The 24149-nt window shown below is 37.7% G+C and overlaps 1 protein-coding gene across 2 annotated transcripts in view; it reads right to left on the bottom strand.

Moving 5' to 3' along the window:
* Positions 1 to 23743, bottom strand: part of TANK (TRAF family member associated NFKB activator) — a 28315-nt gene extending 4572 nt beyond the window's left edge. Inside the window, exons 1-9 of one of the 2 annotated variants that reach the window (XM_035331534.1) lie at positions 23612 to 23743; positions 22922 to 23055; positions 18515 to 18661; positions 15156 to 15264; positions 14217 to 14329; positions 7047 to 7226; positions 5684 to 5760; positions 3514 to 3632; positions 1369 to 1949 (exon numbers count right to left, since the gene is read on the bottom strand). In XM_035331534.1, coding sequence (XP_035187425.1) covers positions 1369 to 1949; positions 3514 to 3632; positions 5684 to 5760; positions 7047 to 7226; positions 14217 to 14329; positions 15156 to 15264; positions 18515 to 18613 — 1278 coding nt within the window. In that variant the 5' untranslated portion in view covers positions 18614 to 18661; positions 22922 to 23055; positions 23612 to 23743. The remainder of the gene's footprint in view (positions 1 to 1368; positions 1950 to 3513; positions 3633 to 5683; positions 5761 to 7046; positions 7227 to 14216; positions 14330 to 15155; positions 15265 to 18514; positions 18662 to 22921; positions 23056 to 23611) is intronic. The other variant, XM_035331535.1, reaches the window with a different exon arrangement.
* Between the last annotated feature and the right edge of the window lie 406 nt (positions 23744 to 24149).

A 24149-nucleotide genomic window follows, 5' to 3' on the forward strand; every position in this document is an offset into this window, starting at 1 on the left:
CTCCACAGGAATTCTACCAGTGACAAAATAAGTGGTTTAATTTAACTCAGTCACAATTTTAACGGAAGATCCAATGAAAAATAAAGCACAATAAAACCGTAATTAGTAAATTAATATAGAATTGAGATCTCCTACATAATAGAGAGGTATTTAAAATACATTATGAAAAATCAGGCATATAGTTTAAAATAAAAATAATGGAGAAAAGCGAACTTTCTACGCTTTAAACTTTTCATCCCAAACTGGTTTGCAATGGAAAATTGAACTAGAATTGGTGTTAGTATAAGAAATCATAAAAGCTAGGATGTCCTACAAATGCTTTCCAAATGCTAGTTTTGCATGTCATACAGTAACAAAACAGAGAGGTAAAGCTCTTTTATCTCCACGTACATTGTCATTTGCAAAGAACATAAAAAACACATCAATGTAAATAGGAAAAATATTCTAAATTCACCTTCAGAGAATTCCTAAATATCACTATTTGTATATTCAGAAAAAGTTCTCTTTTCAGGAGGTGTGAGAAAAACCACAGAAATGTAGGAAAAAAAAGGAAAGAGACATTAGAATCTATAAATCCTGAGTAATTTCATTTGAAAGAAAAATGGTACACAAAGGAAATGAAATATTCAGAGATGTGATTGATACAACCTGCTGAATCGTTAGCCTGCACTACAGCAATTGGGCCTTGCTTTCAGAATTCCCGCAGACTTAAGTAGCTATGACTGAAATTCAAGCTCAAAGTACTTATATAAACATGACTTAGGTATCTTAGTGTACTTCCACTCATTTGTAAAAGTAAATAATTATGTTTTCGTTATGACTGCTTAAACTATGAATAAAACCTTTTAAGTTTTCTTAGAGGGGAGGACGAGATGCTGTTTATACCAGATAAAAACTAGATCGTTTTTTCCACAGTGAAGTACTTATCTGTTCAGTTTTTTTTAATTAGTTCATTTGTCATATTCTCTGCTGTACATTAAAAACAATTAAAACAATTATGTGCCCTATTCATCTGAGATCAAGGGTAGAAGGAAAGCAGTCTAGGGGGGCAACTTGTGATTAATGTCAGCTTTGAAACAAATATAGAAGCAATTAACATCAACATGAACTGAAATTTGTGCAAGTATATACAGTGCTTACAGCTACTTAAAGTCTTGCCCTATTTCCCTGGAAAAGTTCCTTGTATACATACCTCAGTATCAGGGAGAGGAACTGACAAAATATATTGGCTTAAAAAAAGACTGGTGAGATACCTCATAGAATATATTATTCCTATCTCTAAAACTTTAGCAGTGCGGTTGTCTGCATCATTACTTTTTTTTTTCTTTTTTTTTTTTTTTTGAACGTACAGTATTTACAGAAAGATACCTGGTGAGGACCTCTGACGGTTGTCCCAGCAGCTTTTAAAGGAAAAATTGCTTCAGGTGATCCCTGGTTCGTGTGCTTAGGTATAAATGTGAAACCAGTGTCTGCTGTTTTTAAGCATGTTTTGTCACGGGTATTTTCTATGGGCATGTTTGCATGATTTGGGGGGTTTGTTTTGTCAACAGTATTTAAGCTTTGTAAAGCTGAGGTCATGAGATCAACTCCACGAGCTTCAAATGAGTTAGGTTCCAATTTACTGAGGTTAACTGCACGGTCTCTGTGCTCCAGGTTAAAATGATGATCTTGAAGCATGTTTTCAGCTATACCAGTACAAGGAACCGTTGGTTTCTCCTGAGTGCTCTGCAAGAAAGCAGAGTCATTGTCTGTAGGTGGAAACTTGACATTAAATTTAGAAAGTGATTCTACAGAGTTGTTGTCCTCATCTTGGCCCACTCCTCTTGGTGTGATAGATGTGATGCATGATGCACCTCTATTTATATCCTGTATAACCCGAGGCTTAAAAAGATCTTCTGCTTGTTCATCAGTTTTATCAGTACACTGTATTGGCATGGAAAACTGTATTTCTGTGAAGAAAGATTGAAAAAAACATTAAGCAATATATCATTATTCAAGGTGTGATGTTGGGGTATTTTTCCTGAGAGGTTTTTGATTTTTCTTCTTGGCTTCTTAACCTTAATTTTTTCTCTTTGAAATCAGTTCAAGATATTTTTTTTCCACAAACATTAGCTCTGACTCAGAAATTATCAGAAGGGAAATAAAAGGAAACAATTCTGTTCTAATAATTCTATTTCTCTTTGATTTATGGCTATAAACATTTCCATTTTATTGAAGCTTGTGTTGTCCCATACTCTTAACACATACTTGCATATATTTACTGAAGTGTTCTGGCAGAAATAGAAGCTGGAACCAAAACTATTACATGCAGTGCCAAGAACATGTTAGGCACCATGAACAAGATTTGAGAAGGTATTCAGGTACCAAACTCCCATCAACTTTCAAATTAGGTAAATATTTAAACTGAACAATTATTCAGAAGATAGACCGTATTTCCCCTGTATTTTGAGTATTCCCCATTTATTTTTAGGGCTTTGTACATTTACTATACAAAGGTCTTCCGATATCACTCAGATACTGTAACAATATGGGTCACAGAATTAATAAAAATCCAACAGATCCATATGATGTACAGTTTTTCACATAGTTAGTTGAGTTAGGAACATATTTAAAGAAAAACAATTAATTCTGGAATAAGATGTGAAGAACCCACGCCCCAGACAATAAAGTTTAGTAGTGTACACTAGAATACAACATTACCGTTTGGATGTAGCCATTTGAGGCCACAAGCTACACATGAGCACATCTAACAAAACTCTAGCAATGGTGAAACTTAAATTAGAAACAAGTGTTGGTATTGGTGTCTTTTGCTTCAACCATGTAAATTTGGCAAGTATTTTTTGAAATCATTTAAGAATTCTTATTATTTTTTAAATCATTTGACCCAACTATCAAGCAAAGCTAGTAGGAATACCCATAATAGCTTCAATCATATTTTAATACAAGCATTAGCAGAACTGGACATTCAAGATCTCTTCCAGTGGCCACAAAAATCAAGTCTGCCTTTTGTTTTCAGGAAATGTTGGGTTAAGCTCTTGTTCCATATAACAAAATGGTATTTTAAAGTCTGCACAAGGAAGTCTAGGAAATCAGTCCTCTGACTCTCCTCAGTCCGGCAGTTTTCCTCTAACAGATATGGGGCTAGAGACATAACAGACATCTTTTGAACTGACAGCTAAATTAAAAGCAAGCAAGTGCTGTCATTCACACAGTATGATGGGATATCACATGTAGTAAGTGCCTGCCTCTCACTCCAAGGGACAAAACAATTATGAGAGCCATTGATGTGACGACTGTCTTTTATAGCATGTGATTTGGAGCATTCGTCATAGAATGCCAAAACTGGCGGGGCGTTTTCTTGGTGAAATACTGAGCACCATGTGAACAGACTTGAAAAAGGCAGATGGTAAACAGTGGAAGTACTTCTATGTATGTGTAATTTACAGTATTTTCAAATATAAAGCAAAGCTTTCAAACAGTTGAATCACAATAAGAGCTTAAGTATGATATTACCAGTTTCAGGTTCTGGCTTTATCTTAAATTTACTCAGTTGGTCTGTTTGTTCTCTGGCTAGCATACATATTCGATGACACTCTTCTTTCATCTCCTGGAAAATAGTCTCCAGATTCTCCCTAGAAGATCAAATTGCAAATTAAAGCATCAACCACTTCAGCTCATTGTGACCTTTAATCTAGTCACAATCACAAACCAGAGAAAAACAATACTGTAAGCTACTTTTCTTGGATAGCTTGTTCCTCAACATATGTATATACATTTTTGTTCTCTGTAAAAGCAAGCAGAAAAGAGAAAAAAAAATGTAGTCAAATAGCTATTTAGTCATATCATACACACAAACATTCAAGCTTAGGGCCTGACTCTGCAAGAACCCAAAGAAAAATTATTCACTTTTTATTTTTTCTTCAATTCTATTTGGTATCAGTGGAAAAGCTTTTATTTCACAAGTGTGAAAGATACTGTTTGCATCCCATTCTAGGCAAAATAGGATCCCGCTGTTGTGAACATTAACTGTTTTCTACTGTTTCCTGTGGACTTCAGACTTTGCAGGAGAAGGAACACACAAGCATTTGTTATTGTTCCTTCCTTCTTTGTCTACCTGATATTTTTGAGAGACTACCTGATATTTTTGAGTAAACTAATTCCTCGGTTTTATACATCATGTGACTTCTCCTTTTATTCTGAGGAGTCTTTTTATTATATCTTTTCTAGAATACCATATGGACACCTGATACTTAGTTATCTGCATTAAAACTAGTAGACATAGCTCTCCATGCCGGTTTGAATTTTATTTGCCCAAATGCACCACACATCACATCATTCAATTATTGATGCATCCATAAAATTCTATTGTGAAATTTAGATAAACCTACTGAGCAGTTTATATTTCTAAGCACAGAATGGATTTTATAAAATGAACTATAAAGATGAAAAAATTAAGTTTGCGACCGGGCTTGTGTTTTCTTTTGCGTCAAAAGGGGTTTTTCTTTAATTCGATGAACTGTTTTCCTTTCTACTGCTTATTTGTCCAGCAATCGGCAGTATCATGAGCTGTGCTCCTACTTCTGCTGCACTTCTCTTTTTGAAAACTCTGGATCTTACTTCAACAAACAAACATCTACAGGAGGAGTTAGAGTTCAGGTATCTCAATAAATAAGCGAGAAAAGACTCAAGTTTTTAATTGGAGGTTTAAAATATACATATGATTACATAAACCATTCTTCATTTGCTAGGCATTTGTGATACCATAACAAATGTGGATATACCCTAACCATTTAGATATACATCAGTAAAGACATCAGTAAAGACAAAAAAAAAAAGTCTTTATCAGAATCTTATTTCCCCTCTTTCTTATCCTCTGGCAGTAATGATTCAGACTAAAGATTCACACAGTTCACGTAGTCTACATCAGAGAGTGGCCAAAACCAGATGCCTTGGCAAGAATGTAAGATGATGGGAAGAATTCACATGACTTTTCCCTAATACTCTCCCAGCCCCACCTTTGAGAATCTTCTATTTGACCCCAGCAAAGGTTGTTAAGTAGTATTATTGCCTATCCTGTGAAAAATGCAAACCTAAGTTTGGTCAATATTTTTCCCAAAACACTGGCAGAAGGGGGAATGCTTGCTTGGGAAATACACTGCTTTTGGTTCCTTGGTTGTTGCCAGGGCTGGCTGGCCTCAGTTTACAGATAAACCTGGTTTCAAACTCTCATTTAGGATGGATCAGGCCAAGAATTATTTCTTCATGCTGACTATCAGACCTCCTCCTGGCAGCGCAGCAGGCTCCTCTGCTGTGCTGCCATCAGTTAATCCATTATGGTAGTACTTTCCTGCTCGGAAGGGATTTAATGCAAGGGAATTAATGCTTATCCAAAACCCAGCATTAACATCCACTGTTATTCCCCACAGAGTTTAACCTCCTGCTGAATCAAGTGGCTATTTTTCTTCCTCCCAACTTAACTCTCTATATTTGCAAAGCCCCGTTATGATTCCATATGGTCACTGGCTTTATTTCCTTCCCATGCTAACTCTTTGATCTCTGCTGCTCTCCCGCCCTGCTGCTGCCCAATTTTTAAGATACGATGTGGAAATGATGGAGATAACAGGCCTTAGTATCAGAAAAGACAACTAAAAGTAAGTTGACAAAATATTGCTAAAGTATTTACCTTGCATGCCCAGGTGAAATACCAGAGAATCCTAGAGATAATTCAGGCTTATCTGGAACAACTTTCTTACTTTTCACCTTGAAGTAAAAAATGGAAGTATGAATCACAGATTAGCATATTAATTTTGCTCTTCACCCTGATATGAATAAAAATGGCACAATATCCTTCAGCTAGTCGTTCTGGAAGCTCTCAAAACATTCACAAAATGACAAAACCCTTTATTTATTTATTTTACCTCGTGTAAAGTCTTATTTTTAGTTCAGCTTTTAACAACTCAGTATGGCATTCCTCTGCTCATACTTTCTTGAAAGAAAACTCGTTCTAAGAATATTGCTTCACTGCAAGTCTGTTTTACCCATGTACAAGTTATATATTGTATATATATAATAATATAATATATATATTGTATATAAGCTTGTTACTGAGGTATCCAGCAATTTCATCTCTTAAAAAAAATCAATATATTCACAAAAATTTTCAATGAACACATCAAAAGCTAGTGTGTCAAGTGTCCGCTCAGGTTTTTAGATGTTATTAACTTTGGCTACCACCTTGTGGTTCACTCTAGTATTACATAGTTTTAAGTCTATGCCAGGTATTAAGAAAAGTTTTTACGATAATCAGTCATTAAGCTGCAGTTCCCCTAGATCTACATTACCAGATGGCCCGGGTATGTTCATATGTGCTCCACATCAGACTCAGAACTTGATCATATGTCTGCCAAATTAGCTGGTTTCAATATATTGCTTAAAACCACTGACCCATAGCCTACCTGGAAGTAAAGTGCAACTGCAGCTCCTGTTGGCACATTTGAGCTGCTTTAGACCTCACTACATTGGTTACAAATAGCTGCTGTAAAAAGTCAAGCAAATGCTTGCTTGGTAAGTCTGAGAGCAATGAGTTGCGTTGCCGTGTCCTTTTAGTTACGTTTACTTTGAATTAGCTAGCTAAAATACACTTATAAGATTGCATTCAGTCTGCAGCACAGCTATCCCACAGCTATCTTTCACTCCGGATGCTATTTTATCATAATAATAGGGTGGGGTATAAGAGAAAAAAAATCAACTCCATTTTGGTGAAAACTCCCAACTGAAAGTTATAAAACTGAAATGCTGATCTCAAGTTTTCACAAATATAACGCTGCAATGACATAATGTAAAAATAACACATGAACCAATCAATGAATTAAATAGTTCAGTTTCCTATGTTCTTTATATAATTTAATAATTTCCTAGTAACTATTTAATGTTGACATTTAAAATAATTTTCTTAGAACAACTAGTATAAACACATTTGAAAAAACTAATAATTTTCAAAAGTTTGATTTCTCATTTTATCTCCACTTGCTTTAATTTTATCTTACCTGCATTTTGTATATTGGCATCTGCATACTCTTTTGTGCTTCATTTAATTCTTTCAATTTAATTTTCAGAGATTGTATTTTATCTTCTTGGTTGGAAATAATAGACATAAGCTTCCTTTCCTTTTGACTGTTTTTGTCCTCAAGTTGCTTCAACTTCATGCTCTCATTTTCTAACTGTTCCTAAAAAAGAATTTGAGAAATGCCAGTACAATTAATAGAACTGAGCTTTGTGGAATATCATTATTCAGCAGTCCAGAAAAAGCTAAATAAAGATTCTGCAACATAAATAAAAGCCAGTATTATTAGCTAAAATATTAATTTTGAACTGATAGTAAGGACCTTTTACTGCTACAATTAGATGTATCTGATCATAGATGATTACTCAAAACAACTGTATGTTCTGAATTTGAGTCATATTGGTGAATATAGAAAAAATACCATCTTGATTCACCTACTGTCCCATATACATTAACATCTTATTTACAGTTTATTGTAGGCTTAATATATAAAATAATAATTCATTAATTTCAATCCATCTTTAACAACTTTAAAGAAGGTGATATTCTGCAGCTACTTTATTTTTTAGCAAGCCTAAGACTATTTCAATGCTATCAAGACTTACAAAATAAAAAACAGTGGCTGGCCCCACTTTAACTACAGATCAGGTAATTTGGGAAATTTTTATGTAAGTGGGCTTTTTGGTGGAATGAAAAAATAACATAAGGAACAATTGTTATTATTATTTTTAATATACACAAAAGTAGTCCTTGAGTAATTTTCAAGAAAGAGCCAATGGTAAAAAACAAAACAAAACGTGGCTATGAAAACCTTATAGTTGTCAATATATGAAATCGCTAGAAACACTGATATTGAAGTGCAGCAAGTGTCGCAAAGCGTGCCCTGAAGCCCCACGTCTGTTTCTGCAAGAGAAGTAAGGCCAAAAGGTTTACTCTGCAAGATGGAATGTAAGTGAAATGCAGTAAGATAGTCTGTAGGCAGGTAGAGCAAGGTAAAGAGGAAAAAAGCAAATAAATGCTTTTCTAGCAAGGTAAAGAGGAAAAAAACAAATAAATGCTTTTCTGAGAAGAACATTTGTTTTATTTACAAATGGGACCTAAATAGATTGAGGTTGTGTGTTTGGAGATTAGGTAGGTAAACATTAATGTAAATTATAAGATATGAAATTATTATCTGTGAGATAACCCAAACTAGACAATGACAGCCATAGAGGGATAGATTCAAAGCTGGTCTACAGAGACACCAGGTGGTTAAGCATGGATGTGTGCATGTGCAGCTAACAACATTTTAGTGCCAAGAAGTTATCTTATCTGGATAAACAAACTCAGAAAAAGGGCTTTGAAGGCATTGTGTTTTTTTTCCCCAGCATCAATCATGACTTTATATAGTAAACCTAAGCTCAGAGCTTCAGTGCAGCTCTGGACATGGGTGGGATCTCAGGGATCTGGATTAAACATCAACTGCTTGGTAGGTTCAAAACATTGTCTAAAAATGCAAAACTCCCCTCTCACAATGTGCAAGATCTTACATACCCAGTCATTCAAACACCTTTGAACTGGCAAGGTATTTCTGCTTTAGGTATTGCAAACTTCTTAATTCCTATGGCTGGAGGACTCTTCTGCTGACAGGTGTTGTGGGGAGTATATAGAACTCATAGGACAGATCATGAAACAGTTTCTATAGTCTTCCACTGTGGAATCTGTACACTGCATCATAGTAGATAAGAATCTAGGGAGGCGTATGAAAAAAAAAAAAAAAAAAAAAACAGCAACAGAGGAAAAAAAGAAGAAAGGTTTTTGGATGCAGTTCTGGAAAAAGCAAAACATCTGAAGATTTTAGGCCAAAGAACCCTAAAGACCATCAACTTCATTAACATGCTACAGCAACTAGATTGGATTTTCTCAAAAGGTACAACAAGAACACTAAAGCCCTCTGAGGCAAGGAAAGTTCAGAGCAACTTCAGGAAATATTTGATGATTGAGAAAAGAATAATACAGAGCAATGTGAAAATAATAATAATAATAATAATAATAATAAAACCTACGTTAAGAGGCGATGGAGGCATGCATAAAAGTTTTTTTTTTTTAAAGATCTGAAAATACTTGGAAGAATGGTATAGCCAGACTGAAGCTGGATGTAGTTTTTTAACTATGTATCTTTTCCACGTAACTATAAGACTACAAAGACCTGAAAAACATGATGCAGCATAAGAGTAATAACAAATTCATAGTATCTACGAAGAAGGCTTCAGTATTGTTTTGTCTACAACATTAAAGCATACAGCAACTCGGCTCACGACCAGTTTAGTTCATACATCAAGCCACAGTTAAATATGAAAAGCGCTAAGCTGTTACTCCTCCACCTGGGTCATGCAGAGCAAACCAAACATAGTTACCAGGGAGCGCTTCGGTCATTTAAGACAGCACAAAAGAAATAGTACCTATGGTATGGAGAACTACATTTTGCCATTCCAGGAACACAAAGTCAGTAATATCAGTGGTGTGGATTCACAGGCCCCAAGCCACCACAGAACCCTGTTACCAAATGGTTCCCAAACACTCCTTGGTCAAATTCCATTTCCCTTTTAAAAAGCAAATGGGACACAGCTTCTCCTGTATTTTCCTTTTAAAATGGGATGCTTGGAAATCCAAACACCTAGGAAAAAGCTTATGTCAAACACAGCACTTGCCCTTGAAGAACAACTCTATCTTAAGTACAGTGAATTAACTCTTTCAGTGAACCTGTGATACAGTGTTGATATGCACATATCATTTAGCCATTTGGAACTACTTTAGCTCCAAAAAGCGTGGACTTTGAAAAGCTTCCAGACAACTGGGAGCAATGCAGTAACAGCCAGTAGCTCTCTTCCATTTTTCCTATCAAGTGGGAACAAGATTTAAGAAAACAATGAGAAAAGCCACGTGGGAACCCATGTGAGAAGAGCCATTCAACATGTTGCAGTGAAGATATATCAGTGCATACCAGTGTAAGTTACCAGTCTTGTGCACTGTCAGCCTGTCACACCAGGAAAAACACTTGCAAAATTATTACATCTTTGGGGATCTTTCGGTAATACAAGCTCTCATATGCCGGTCTTCTTACAGTTTCTAATACTGATTGAATTTGGGTGCTTGCAAACAATGTGGTAACATTTATAAATTGCGTTAAGTTTTAGCTTAATGCCATCAAGTATGTCACACAGGTGATACCCGCTCAGTTAAGGACTTGGCCACATAATGGATCTTTTAAGAATGCTGGTATTAGCAACCAACAGGTTGCATCTGTATTATGAACAGATCAATACATTTTCTTTTGGAGTGTCCTTACTTCAGAGGATACTCAAGTTGGAAGGGATCTCAACCTTCAGATCAACCTCCTAATCAAAGCAGCAGCGGGAACAATATCTCTTGGTAACCTTTTCCAATGCTTGGCTAACCTCCTAATAAGAAGTTATCTCTTAAGTCCAGTCTGAACGTTTCGTGTTTCAAATGCCTGTTGTCTCTCATCTTCTTGCCATGCACCACTGTGAACAGCCTGGCTCTGCCTGCCTGATAACCTCCCTGTTGGTATTAGAGAGCTATTAGTTTCCCCTGAAGCCATCTATTCTACAGGATGAACAAGTCCAGTTTCTGCATCTTCTCATAGGGTACATGATCAGGATATCAGATCCTTTCCAGGAGAGTCTCTGCACAACCAGTCAGTCCCCATACTGTGCTGCTGCAAATGCAGGTCCCTTTATTTTTTCCCTGAAGTGTGCTATAATGGCCTGTTTCAGTGGCTTCCTGGGATAAATAAACTTGAAGATGGTTTTAAGGAAAAACACTATTCAACTTACAAACTACTCCAAGTGGTTTCAAGGAATATTAAGTGTAATGACTTTTAACAGCTTAAGCACAAACTTAATTATTTTGGGGCAGAGATAGCCTAAACAGATGAAGCAGTAAGGAAAAGGCTACCAATACCAAAATTTCCTAAAACATGCAGCAGGGCCTAACTAATCTTAGTGCATACATTGTATCTGTAGCAAAGTATAGCTAAATACATAGACGTCAGCATAAAATCATGAAGTACAGCTTTGTGTCAAAGACAGAAAAACTGACACTAGTGAAGTTGATATTGACCGCAACACAACTGTACAAGACTGCTGGAGTAGCTGTTCTTAGCCACTGAAGTCATTTTAAGCACAAAGATGACTACCATACATCTGCCATTCCTTTGCTTACAGCCTGCATGAGGAAAACCTAAACATTTATTGTAGAATGAACAATTCTGTATACCATATGCATTATTCATTCCTGACACACAGTTTCTTCACCTTTTTTGTGGCACAAGAAATTCTGATCAAACTCCACACAGTGTTTTATACTGAGCTTCCTGACCAAGGAAAATATGAACATGATCTTATTTTCTTCACAGGTATTGACTTAGCTTCCTGTTTTATGGACATTGCAATGATTCTGATATCTAACTCTGTACTAGAAATAGCAGAGAAAAGAAGCTTTGCTGGATAGCTGGATAGCTTTTTGGCTTTGGCTCATCAGGATCCTCATTCTTCCTAGTTAATAAAATTGAGCCAGGCAGTTCTTTAAAATAGAGCCTGAAAAAGCAGCAATTTAGGTCTCTTTGGTCTCCTCAAGCAGAGGACTGAAAATGTCTGGTAATTTTGTATATGGTTTGGTACTGACCAGGCCACTGCCTGACAAAAAACATTTTATGACACACTGGCAACAAAAATAGGCAACAGCAGACAAAATAAACAAATATGGCCAAGTTTTTTAGGTTGGAAAACAGGAAAGCTAATCTCTACCTCATTTTAAACCTCTGAAACTTAAGGTCTAACCACACACCTATTACAAGCAATCCAGCATTTCTATTAACTTTACTGGAGAATAGAACAGTCCTCCAAAGAAATCCTATTGGACTTAGCAAAAGACAGTTTCAATAGGTATTGGTAAACCTACACTATTTCAGACATGGGAGAAACTACAAGTTTCAAGGAAGGATAGACAGCAAAATTTTAACTTGTACAATTAGTCTTTAATTACTTATTATCCAGAATTGTACATTTTGCAAGCCTGATTTTTTTTTTCCTGGAGAAATAGAATAAAGGAGTTAATGAAATAGAGGACCATGGCTATACACAACTTTCATTTTGTTTAGAGCAGAACATGGATAGAACGTGGTTAGAAAAATACAGGCTTTCAAATAAAATACATGAGCTTTCAAATTTGAACAGCCAAAAAAGCCAACACTTCATTGAATTAGATACACTGGATCAGTGGCAGATTGATGACTTTTTGGTCTAAAAGAAGTCAAAAGATGATGTCTAAGGACGAGTACAAGAAAAAAGGAGGTATTCATGATACAAACTTTAATAAATTCCCAGATCTTCTTAGCCCTAGTTTCTGCATTTCTATTAACTCAATATATTTATCTTCTATGAAGTTGTCCAATTTACCCCTGGATTAGGAAGCTCTACTAGTTGACTACCTGTCATATGAAGAATCAGCTTCATTATTGCTATTATTATTTTTACTTTTACCCTGACTTCATTTATTCAGGAAGACAGGGACTGTGCCTGGGCTTAAGTGCACGTAGTCTATACTGTTGATTCTGCATGGAATTATATCAAAAATCTTCCCATACATGGCATAGATGAAACAAAATCCAGATGAAATGCTTATTGCTGAGAGGCAACTGTAACAATTGACTAAATTAAAAGGCAAAGACAAATATCATATTCCATTAAGAAAATAGCCTCTAAAATAATGATTCCTGCCTCTCGTGCATTGCCTGTAATGTACTGTATAGATCACATAATTTCTCAGTGTTTCATATGAGAAGAGCAGATAACACAGCTCCCTTTTTCATTATATGACTAAGTTATGTAAAACTATTGTCCCTGAATAATCAGAAACAAGAATATGGAATATTAGGCTTGGACACATCTCCATATGCAACCGTAAGATACAATTATTATCCAATTCAAGATAGAGAAATGCAAAAATATGCAAATATGTTCCATCACAGAGTGAATCCTGTGTTGTACTACAAATAAAATGCATAGGTCAGGAAAAAAATAACATTTTGTGATTGCAGATTTTAGTGTAGAAAAATTATATAGACTACTTTTTAAATAAAAATGGAGCGTATATAAATCTTTGACAACAGTAACAACAGTACATTTAAAATGTTTGGAAAGGCTTAGTGTTAAATGAGATTTCTTCAAGATAATTAAATAAGCGTCAGTAATCCAAGACAGTTATTTTAAAATTAAAATTTCTGTTTAAAAACTGCATTTCCGTGAATTTAGTGTAATTCGTTTGTTCATAGCTCAGGCTTAGGAAATAAATTCTGAAGCTAACTATTTTTAAATCAAATGCCTGATTTCATATAGGTCTTCTTAACATTGCCTTACAAAGTCCCTGTTATGGAGACTCATATTTAAAAATAAGAGATTCCTGCTTTACATAACAGCTCCCCAAAACACAGTAGGATGATTGAGGATAAGAACAATGCAACTTTGTGCATCTCTGTCACCGTCTTTGCTCAACATGCAAAATTCATTCACGGTATTTCCTGTCTACTCTACACTACCGTTTTATTCTTATTCCTGTTACTCTCAACAGGCTGAGGTGAAAATTTAAGTGTTACTTCAGTGAATAGGTGAAGAGAGAAGAGAGATTATATTAAAACTAGCTATTTAAAAAAATCAAAAATATCACCAGCAACTCCAGAGCAATGGATAGTTTATTTCCCACCTCATCACTCTTTGAGTGCAGATTTTTCATTTCTTCTTGCAAAAATATGCAGACTGGCTGCAAGGTGAATAGCTCTCGTGAGGGAAAGAGGGAGCCCCTTCTTGACCAGTGATTTTGGCAGGTTAAGAAATAAATAAGCGAGTTCCTGTTTTCTAATGAAAATTATTCTAGGGAGCTGGAGCAAACAAAAACTGCGCTAAGAAGGATCAAAGACAGATGCTTAGTTCAACTAATCAGACTACAGGGCACCACACTCACGCACTTCAGGTGAGGATATCGTATTGGAAGAACAGTTCAACCACAAAAAAATCTCAGTTCTCTCCTTAGGTTCTCATAGTATCATCAGAGCACAAATGTGATCTTATGCTAAACATGTTGCAGATGACCATACCTTTAAGAGTCTCTCTCTTCGTTTTGCTATGTTCAGTTTTTCAGAGAGCTGGCTAAAAGATAAGTTGGAGGCTTCAATGTCTTCATGCATCAAAATGTAGGGATGCACATTACCTTAAAATAAAAAGCAACTGATTGTCACTGCATCCTTCCCCATCCAGCTTCTAAGTACAAGCAAAATCCAAATATTCTAGGCTGACATTAAATTCTCTATTTTCCTTTAGCAAGCCTTCACACTAAACAAGCAAGAGAAACCCAATTCTGTGCTTAGAGACAATGCCAAACTAATCTAGCAATAATGAATGTACGTGTATTCTTAAAAGTAAAAGCCAACTACTTTGCTATTATTTATGAAAATCAGGAGTGTTAGGCTAGTGTGAATAAATATTTAATGAGCATGGCAGATTAACACATGGTTACTCTGACTCTTATTTGTGTAATACAGTCAAACAGTAGAAAATTATCCATCAATGACTATTTGATTTGAAAGACAATTACCTGCTATAAAGCTTCAGTTATCCACTAGATCAGCATCACAGGTTATGTCTAATGTAAAAGACATAAACCATAGCATTCACATCTAGAACAACCTATGAGTTAAACTTATTAACAGATAATGGTAAAGTTAGTATGTGACATGCTTTATCTAGTGATTGATTTGAACCCATATTTTCGTAACTTTTATTGACTTCAGTGTGAGCAGGTTCTACATCTAAAGAAAATCTCACCACTTCTTGAAGAGGATACAGAGAGACCTCAGAAGTGTTGCATTTTATAAATAGATTTTGGAACAGCACATTTGTGTTAACTCTCACGTTCGCAGAAAAGTATGATAGTGCTCCGAGAGATGTATATTGTAAAAGCTGAAGCAACAAAGTCAAAACTATTCATCAATGCAACAAAGCATAAAAAGAAATAATGTGCAGACTGGAGTACATACCTCTATTAGCATTCAGAGCAGCTAACTGTGAATTCAGTTTTGCAATAATGCTGTTTTGAAGCTCTATCTGTTCCTGCTGTTCACGTATTTGCTGCATGTAGTTCTCTGTCTGCAAATATAATTTAATTAGCATTAATCTTATTTTGTTTTGACTAGGGGTCTCCTATTTAGCATATAAAAAACAGCTCTGATTTTTAAAGATGATTGTAGTTGTGGACCTCTGCATGAAAACCCAACTACAGTCACCTTTGGCAAGTTTGTACTTTTGAGACTGCACTGATTAGAAAAGGTATAATAAATAAATCCTGATTTTAAGTAACTGTTTCAACTCTAGCAGTTATAAAGGATAGGGTAACTTAAGTATAGTAATCTTCTTTCATAGCCATAGAAGACATAGGGTTTAAAATTAGACCTACAGCATTTACTTCTTTGGAATGCTGGTCAGTTAGTTTATCCATAGAAAAATATAACTTTCTTCCCCTGTATTTTCTAACAAATAAATTATACAGAAGTTGGCTTTCAGAAACAGGTTTTTAAATTAAATCAACATTGCTTATTCCCTACAACCTTGCAAGTAACTTATTGCCTATGTACAGAGATTTTGCCTGTTTCTTTGAGTGCAGTAGACTTGGTATTCTAACATAGAAAACTGCGGGGGAGGGGAAGCAAACAAGCAGAAAATAAGAGTAGCCAATCAGCCCCATTTTTCATCTAGTTACACTCTATTTTGTGCTATAACCAGGCCATACAGAGCTCAGTAAGGCTGCTCCATTTCACTGAAGAGTATAAATGTTGTTAGACAGTCAGTTAATTGAACACATGGTCAGGTGGCAGGAAGATGCTAATATTCAAGAACTATTATTTCATTAGCACATCCGTAATGTTGCAGTTACAGTAGCACTAAAAACAAGCAAGAAAACTTGTGAAATCCCAGCAAGGAAACTTACAGAAATGCACTGAATTTGTCTGGAATTAAGAATAAGCCTATTATTGAACAGGTCAATACCTGGGACAAGACAGGTATATCTTCACTTCTATTTATAATTTATCCATACTGCTTTCTAATTCTCTGATCTCAGTCATGTTTAAATTCCACACACCCCTACTGCCCAATATGCTCGTCTGTGAAGTAGGCAGGAATAAACCTAGAAACAAAATTTATTTTAAAAGGCCAGGTAGTAGTTGTACTATGAGAGTTTTTTTTTTTTTTTTTTTTTTTTTTACAAAAAAAGTGATCAAAGAGCAGTACACTCCAGCAGCTACCAAGAGACCTCATGAAGCAGAAAAATCACTGAGAACCAAATTGAAAATGTACAACAGCAATGTCTTGTCAACACTTCTGTACAGAGCACAGACATGACAGCTAAAACAGACAGAAGAGAAGATGCTTTTGACAGCCAGTGTGCACAAATTATTCCTTGAGTCAGATGGCAGCAACAAGTTACCAACTAGAAGATCTGCATGACAACCAACCATCCATCTGTATCAAACACCATCTGGCCGAGATGACTCTGGCTTCTGTGTGCTTGACATGGCTCCCAGCTCTAGAGACTGGCAAAACAAGTGGCCTATCGGTAACTTAAGTAGTAAACTGTTAACAACAGAATGGTGGACAATCCAACAATGTGTGAAGGCCACACAATGAACAGAGGAATTTACTATAGCCAGGCACCGTACAAAGGTCAAACCAAACTCATGCTTTTTGAATAAAAAGACTGAAAAACAACACAAACAAAAATACCCCAACTAGTATCAACTCTTCCTGAAAAAATACTTCCATTCTCTTCTGAAGTCATGGAATCAACTACTGAAAGTTTGATTAGGGCACAAATTTGAACAAATGGCAATCCTTTACAAAAGGCTTTGGCCTTTGATTTCTGAACCTGAGAAAATGCAGAGGGAAATACTGCAAGCATTTAGTTCACTTAACACTAATGATCTCACACACTTTTTTGATTTTCTTCCATGGACTTGAAGAGAGCTATCTCCTGATCTTGTATTTGATGTCTTCTTTCTATGGCAGAAATTTCTTTCAGGTAGTTAGGTACCCCAGAAGTATTATCTTGACTGTTTTTCCTTCAAATAATTAATTTTTCATCACAAGAGAGGGAACTCAAAAGATTCTCAAACATTCTGAAGTATGTTGCCTTTTGTTAAGTTACTTGCCATTTCAGCACAAAATATATCTGACTTGTTTCCTGTGCTTGTTAAGTGCAGAAAACTACAGATTTGCATCAGCACTGCTGCAACAGACTATGCGTGTAGTTAGGCTGAACAGTGGATGAGTGACTTGATACTTACTCTGCAGTGCCTTGGCTAGTTTATTTTGACATGAGCATGGATGGTAAGATGATACCCAGCTATCTGAATGCTCTCTAGTAGGCATTTCCTTACTCCCAATTGTACTACTGCATATATAACTTGACATCGAGTATAGTTCACCTGCCCCCAAATAATGTCCCTGCCTACCTGTTCTACTGAATTATTGGAAAGTCCTGTCTAAAACATTCAAGCCTTGCAGTTAGCTAACAGAGTTTTCCTTGCTGCGAAGTATAAGCACAATAAAATCTGTATCACAAAGCCCGAAACTGATAGCTTTGCAATATGCTGGCACATATGATGAGAAGTCCTGGAAGAATTTTGGCTGAAGCAATGTTTTTTTACAACAGCAAACTAGATAAGAATTCAAAAGTGCTCCTTACTGGTCAGGATGCCTCCAGAATCTGTTTCTGTTGCTTCATAATTAAAGAAAAATTGTATAGATCGAGTATTTTTTAAAAATCAATACACATTCTAATCATTGTAAGTTAAGTTTGCTGTAACTGTTTCAAGCTACGTTGTCCTAAGAGCTTGTGCAGTACTTAACACACTAAGGCCTTTGGCTTTTACATTGTGTAAGTTAAAAATTCATGTGGCATATTCTCCCATTAACACAAAATTATTTAATTTAAGCTATTTAATAACTTAATTTGTTTAAGCTATTTACAGTAATAACTTAAAATTTGCTCACTTTTGAGTAAATCAAAAGAAATTTCAAGATATCCTTCATTAAAACAGGGTAACTTGCATATACATCTTCGCTGCTTACATTCAAAGACTTGATTAATCCTTCAAAACAGAAAACACTTTTCTTATCTTTAAAATAAATAAATAAATAAATAAAATGTTGAAAACCAGAAAGTCACCTACTACATTCACACCTTAATGAATTACTCTGCAGTTTACTGGCCTGGTCTTATAACTGTAATTTTCAACTTCAACAGATGTACTCAAGTGTGCCTAGCTAAAGTGAAACCGAAATCTACAGTCCTCCACAGAAGGGGTTGCTTTACAAATACAGTGTAGAACCCAACACATACTTTTTGCTGTAGTTCTTTCACAGCATGGTCCCTATCCATGCATGCTTGCCGATAGGCTTCATAAGCTTTATTAAGCTGCTCTCCGATGTTCTTGTCCATAATTCCCAGTGTTGTTTCATCACTGAAAGGATGGTCAAGTTAAAAGACCTGAAAAGTAATCAGAAGGAAAAAGAAAACTAAGAAAAAGAAGTATATAACTAAAAATAAACATAATATCACTTGTATTATTATCAGATTCAAGCAATATATACAGTATGCTTGAGCATTAACTCACATAATAGTTTGAACTACAGATCTGCATCTCAACATTTAATTCTATGTTCAGGAATAGGTTTAAACAAAAGCTAACTAAAAGCGGGTTAACTTTTAATCAAATTCTGGATACACAGAACCTGTAAATGTATGCGTAGTTACAGTGTTTGAGGGCTGGGAATTACAATTGGTTCAGATCACCAGTTACCTAAATTTATAAAATTTCCAACAGTTTACTGTTTCTGCAATTGTGAAGTAACAGACATTATTAAAACAAAACAAAGCAAAACCCAGCTTTTGGCATTAATCAATACAAAGATAAAAAGTTAATAACATTAGGTCACATCGCAACCTATTCTATGCCATATTTGAAAACAAAAACACATGCAGCATCAAAAGGTGAATTAAAACATCTTTTATCTAAAAAATTAGTAATATCAACCAGTACGACTCAGACCTTTTCACATATTACAATCAACTTTTTACTCCTTGTGATCAATTTCAGTATCAGCTCCTGAAAATAAAGCTCATGAACCTTGAGGCGTAAGACTACAACAATATTAACTGGTTACAGGCTTCAATTTCAAGAGACTGAACTTTTAAGACACAGATCCTTTACTTCTATAACAATAGAGGACAAAAAATATAGGATTAAAATTTATTGTAATAGAGGATAGGTTGTGAATTCTCAAAAACAGAAAAAATGGGCCAGCACTATGGAAAAACAAAACAACAACAACAAAAACCCAGCAGTAACTCACATCTCCTCTCCTAATTCAATATTAGCATGGTTACCTCACAGTACAAAGTGTGAACAGCCACTGTCACCTATCACTATCTTCTGGGATCATGCATAAACCACAGACACTACTAAGGAAAAAGGCAGTCAAGAGAGGATAAGCCATAGCAAGAAGGAGATGAGGATAACCTGTCCTGGACCGTGGCAAAAATCCTAAGGACTGCAACTTGAAGCTTTTGTTCATTTTTTCTTGCTCTTGAATATCTTCTACATCACTGATGCTTAATACAAAAAAGTGGTTTGACTTCCCTAGAAAGTGTAATGTAGTACTGTATGGATGTTGCACCTTTTTGTCCTGATAACATTTTAATGATGCGCGTATATTGCAAAATCAATTGTGTCTGAATTCCAGCATGACAGTACTTTATTAGTAATATTTACTACTTTAATTTATTACTTTAAAGTAAATTCTTTGACAGCTTGGAAACATTTCGGGACCCTTTGGTACAACAAGTATTATTGAAATTCACAAAGTTTTGTGTAACATCTACATTGTTTCATGTAAAAAGTTTTTGTTTTCTAAACACCAGTTCATTAGTTTATAATCTCAGTTACATGTTTACTGTCTTACAACACAGTTAGTAACAAAAACTACTTCATCCACCCTCTGCATCCCTCATAGAGTAACCTTCCACTAATTGGAACATTCCCTTTAATACCTGGGACACATCTTTAAACAGATGGTAGACTTCCTTTCAATTTCAAATGAAGGACTTTTTTATGTAGTTCAAAAAATCAGATACATTTGTCTGCATGGGCAGGTCCTAAACTGAGGAAGGGTATTGTTATAGCTGAAAGTGATCGAAAATGTGCTCTCACATTGCTTAAAAACTTTAAGAGTTTGCACTGATGTTGATTTTGTACTTCTCTAAAATTCTCCAGAAGACACTTAGCTTGTTACAGTTTACTTAATCAACTGTAGTGTCCTGTACGTATAAAAGGTAACTTCAAAAATTGACTGCAGCAGATTTAAAAGACTAAGTTCAGCTTCCAATAGAGGGAATGGGGTTCAGCTCCAGACAACTCACTGTTTGTAGAAAATGAAGGTGTGCAAATTCAATCTCAATTTGGAAAACACAGCACTCTAAATTTATGCCTAACTACCAGTCCTCTACTGACTGATTGATTCAGACTGCGAACATTAACAAAAAGTTCTACTCTCATCTGGACTGCTGGTACCAGAAACAATCACAGAATCACAGAATCACAGAATTTCTAGGTTGGAAGAGACCTCAAGATCATCGAGTCCAACCTCTAACCCAACACTAACAGTCCCCACTAAACCATATCCCTAAGCTCTACATCTAAACGTCTTTTGAAGACTTCCAGGAATGGTGACTCCACCACCTCCCTGGGCAGCCTGTTCCAATGCCTCACAACCCTTTCAGTAAAGAAGCTCTTCCTAACATCTAACCTAAAACTCCCCTGGCGCAACTTTAGCCCATTCCCCCTCGTCCTGTCACCAGGCACGTGGGAGAACAGGCCAACCCCCACCTCTCTACAGCCTCCTTTAAGGTATCTGTAGAGAGCGATAAGGTCGCCCCTGAGCCTCCTCTTCTCCAGGCTGAATAAGCCCAGCTCCTTCAGCTGCTCCTCGTAGGACTTGTTCTCCAGGCCCCTCACCATGGATTCACCCTCACAATGGATTCAGCAGACAAAATTGTAGCACTGTGCCTTATTTTCTACTCAGTAGGTAAGAATAAGGAGAATGGTTGCTTATGGTCCATTTCTGTGGAAAAAACGTCCACAATTCTTAATTTCCTGGTAGCTCCCTAAAACCCAGACTCCACGTAAGAAAGCAGAAAGCACTAAAATTAATTACTAGTGACAGAGATGGAACTGTTATCAGAGGAATTGGTCCTGTATTCCCCTATACTCTTGACACTCATTTCTGCTTCCACCCCACCCTTCTGCAAGCACAAGCAGCTTTGCTGTACACTATATCAGTGAACTGAGCCAGCCTAAAACTAGATGCTAACGGTGTTTTTGCCATGTTATTTTTTTAGTTTCATGGACCACTTCAAATTGCGTGATAGCACAAGCTCCTGCATCACAGAAGAAAGCCAACGTAGGAGCAGAAAACATAAGCAAAAGGCAGACAGAATTCCTGTTTTCAATGGCAGCATGAACTTTGAAATCATAATGTGAAGTCTTGGTTATGTAAGGGTGACAGAAGTCTACACTGCCACAGGCAAAGATATTCCTGCCTTCCCCAATCTCAGGCCATGTATTTTTGCCACCTATTTGAACCAATGTCAGTGTTTTTATGCTACACAGTTGAGTTGTGCCAGAGAACTAGCTGCCAACTTCCTCAAAAAAAAAATAATAAATAGGAGCTAGTTCAGTGCAAGGCTGCTGGAGCACTACTACCAACACAGGGAGGCAGTGGGAACATGAGACTAGCCGTGGGCAGGACTGCAGCAGTCTAGATTTAGATTGGATTAAACTGCTCTGTAGTCACACCCTGAGTTGCCTGCTGCTGGAATAAATAGATCACATAAGAAGCAGTTATCTCATATCCAGAACTCCTTGCAATTAGAAAAAACTGGCTCCTTTTCCTGCTTCTCCTCCATAGGCATCAATATTTATCAAGGAAATTGCCAACTGTTCCTTGTCATTTTCTCTGCTCCCTTCATCCAGTTAGGAGGAAAAAAAAACAAATCCCCCCACTATTTTAACCAAGCTCAGTTATGCTGCATCAATATAGCTACTGGAACGTGTTCTGCCCAAAGCTGACAACCCTGATCTTTAGCAACTGACATGCTAGATGTTCATTAGATCCTAAAGAGTCTTTCACAACTATTAACACAATATGAAGTCAGAACAGATGCAGCAATACAAAATGCTATATTCAATCTAACAAGGACAGAATTAGACAGAGATTAACTCCATTGTTTCCCTGATAAGGGAGTCCTGTAGATGTGAGTAGCTTTGAGTGTTGTGCTGCCAGACCAACGGCAGTGGGACCTTGAATTTCATTTTTGAGTACAGACTTGAACACTGGAAAAGAACTGGATACAGCAAATGTTGTAAGACAAACCTTAAAGTAAACTAACTCAAGGAAACCTGCAGCTGCTCTTAAAATACTTGCTTCAAATGGAAAACATTTCACTGGCACAGGTGGGAAAAAAACAGCAGCAGCAATATGAATTTTCTGTGAGTCGAATGCCAAAAAAGCCCCAATAGAAAAACCAGCAACCTTCTGCTGCGCACATCCTGAAACCCAGCACCACAGGTCACTACAGAGACACAGTCTGAGTTTTCACAGTGCCTCAGAAACGCCTTCAGTACCAAAAAAAACAGGGCTTTAGCTAATCATGTGTATACAAACATCCATTCATAATACACGTGCCTACCTCTCATAGGTTCATATGAGCACATAGATGCCATCCAGAAGCAAGCACTTCTCTACATATTTCTGCTTTCAAAACAGTTTCTCCAATGGAAATATTTTGTAAGTTACACTGCCATCATCATGGGGACTGGAAACCTGTTGAGGCAATCACCGAGCTCACTGCACTTGCAGATGGGAGCTGGCTCTGACGGACAGAAGCCCTGCCTCGCACAGGGAAAGCCCCCGCGACCACAGCACCGTCCCAGCCCTCTAAGCTCAGGGCAAGGCAGCGGCTTACCGGGCGCTGGGGCGGCACACCCACCCCGGCCGGCGCCGCCAGCCCACCGTTTTCTGCTCCCCCGCTCGCCGAAGCCGCGGGCGCTGCCCGCCGCTGCCCTCGCTCCCGCAGCCCCGGCCCCTTCCGCGGCACCCAGAGCCCCGGGGCGCTGCCCGGAGCCCCGCTCCCTCCCGCGAGGGAAGCGGCTGCCCCAGAGCGGCCGGCGGAAGCGCGGAAGGGAGAAGGCACGGCAGGGCAGGGCAGAGGGCAGGGCAGGGCAGAGAGCAGGGCAGAGAGCAGGGCAGAGAGCAGGGCGGCCGGGGCAGGGCGGCCGAGGCAGGCCGGCACCGCAGCCCGCCCGGCAGCCCCGAGGCCGAGCGCCCGGCGCTCCCCACGGGAGGCAGCGGAGCGGCGTTAGCAGCACCTCAGACTTACGAGCGCCTCACGGAGCCCGCGGCCGCTCCCGGCACAGGGCTCTCGCTCCTGCGAGCACCTTAACCCAGGAACCAGAACTCACTTCCTGCCGGGCCTCTCCCCGCCCGCCCGCCCGCCATGTGACGGGCGCCGCCGTCGCGCTCCCCGGTCGGCTCGGGCCGGGCCAGGCCTGCGGCCGCCGCAGCCACTCGGCGTCGCGGCCAGGCGGGGGCAGCGCCGGGCTTGGGCGCAGCGACAGGCGGCTTTCGGCTCCTCCCTGGGCTTGCGGTGCCTCTTCGGCCTGGCTGCTGCCCTCCCGCCCCGAGCAGGGACCGTGCTGCTATGGTGCAGGGCTCCTGGAGTCCCTTGCTGTGAATGGTGCGGTGTTTGTAAATCGCAGTGCTTGCATGCGTAGCATGAGTGCACTTTTTCACGTTCACTGTATAAAACTCCTTTTACTTCTGTAGGTGGTTAAGGTGGCATTTTTTTTTCTGTGCATTTAATTCATGCAGGCAACAGATTTTACACGTGACAGTACATTGAAAATACATTCAACAAT

This window comes from Oxyura jamaicensis, chromosome 7 (genome assembly GCF_011077185.1).
Source record: "Oxyura jamaicensis isolate SHBP4307 breed ruddy duck chromosome 7, BPBGC_Ojam_1.0, whole genome shotgun sequence".
NCBI classification, from domain to species: Eukaryota; Metazoa; Chordata; class Aves; order Anseriformes; family Anatidae; genus Oxyura; species Oxyura jamaicensis.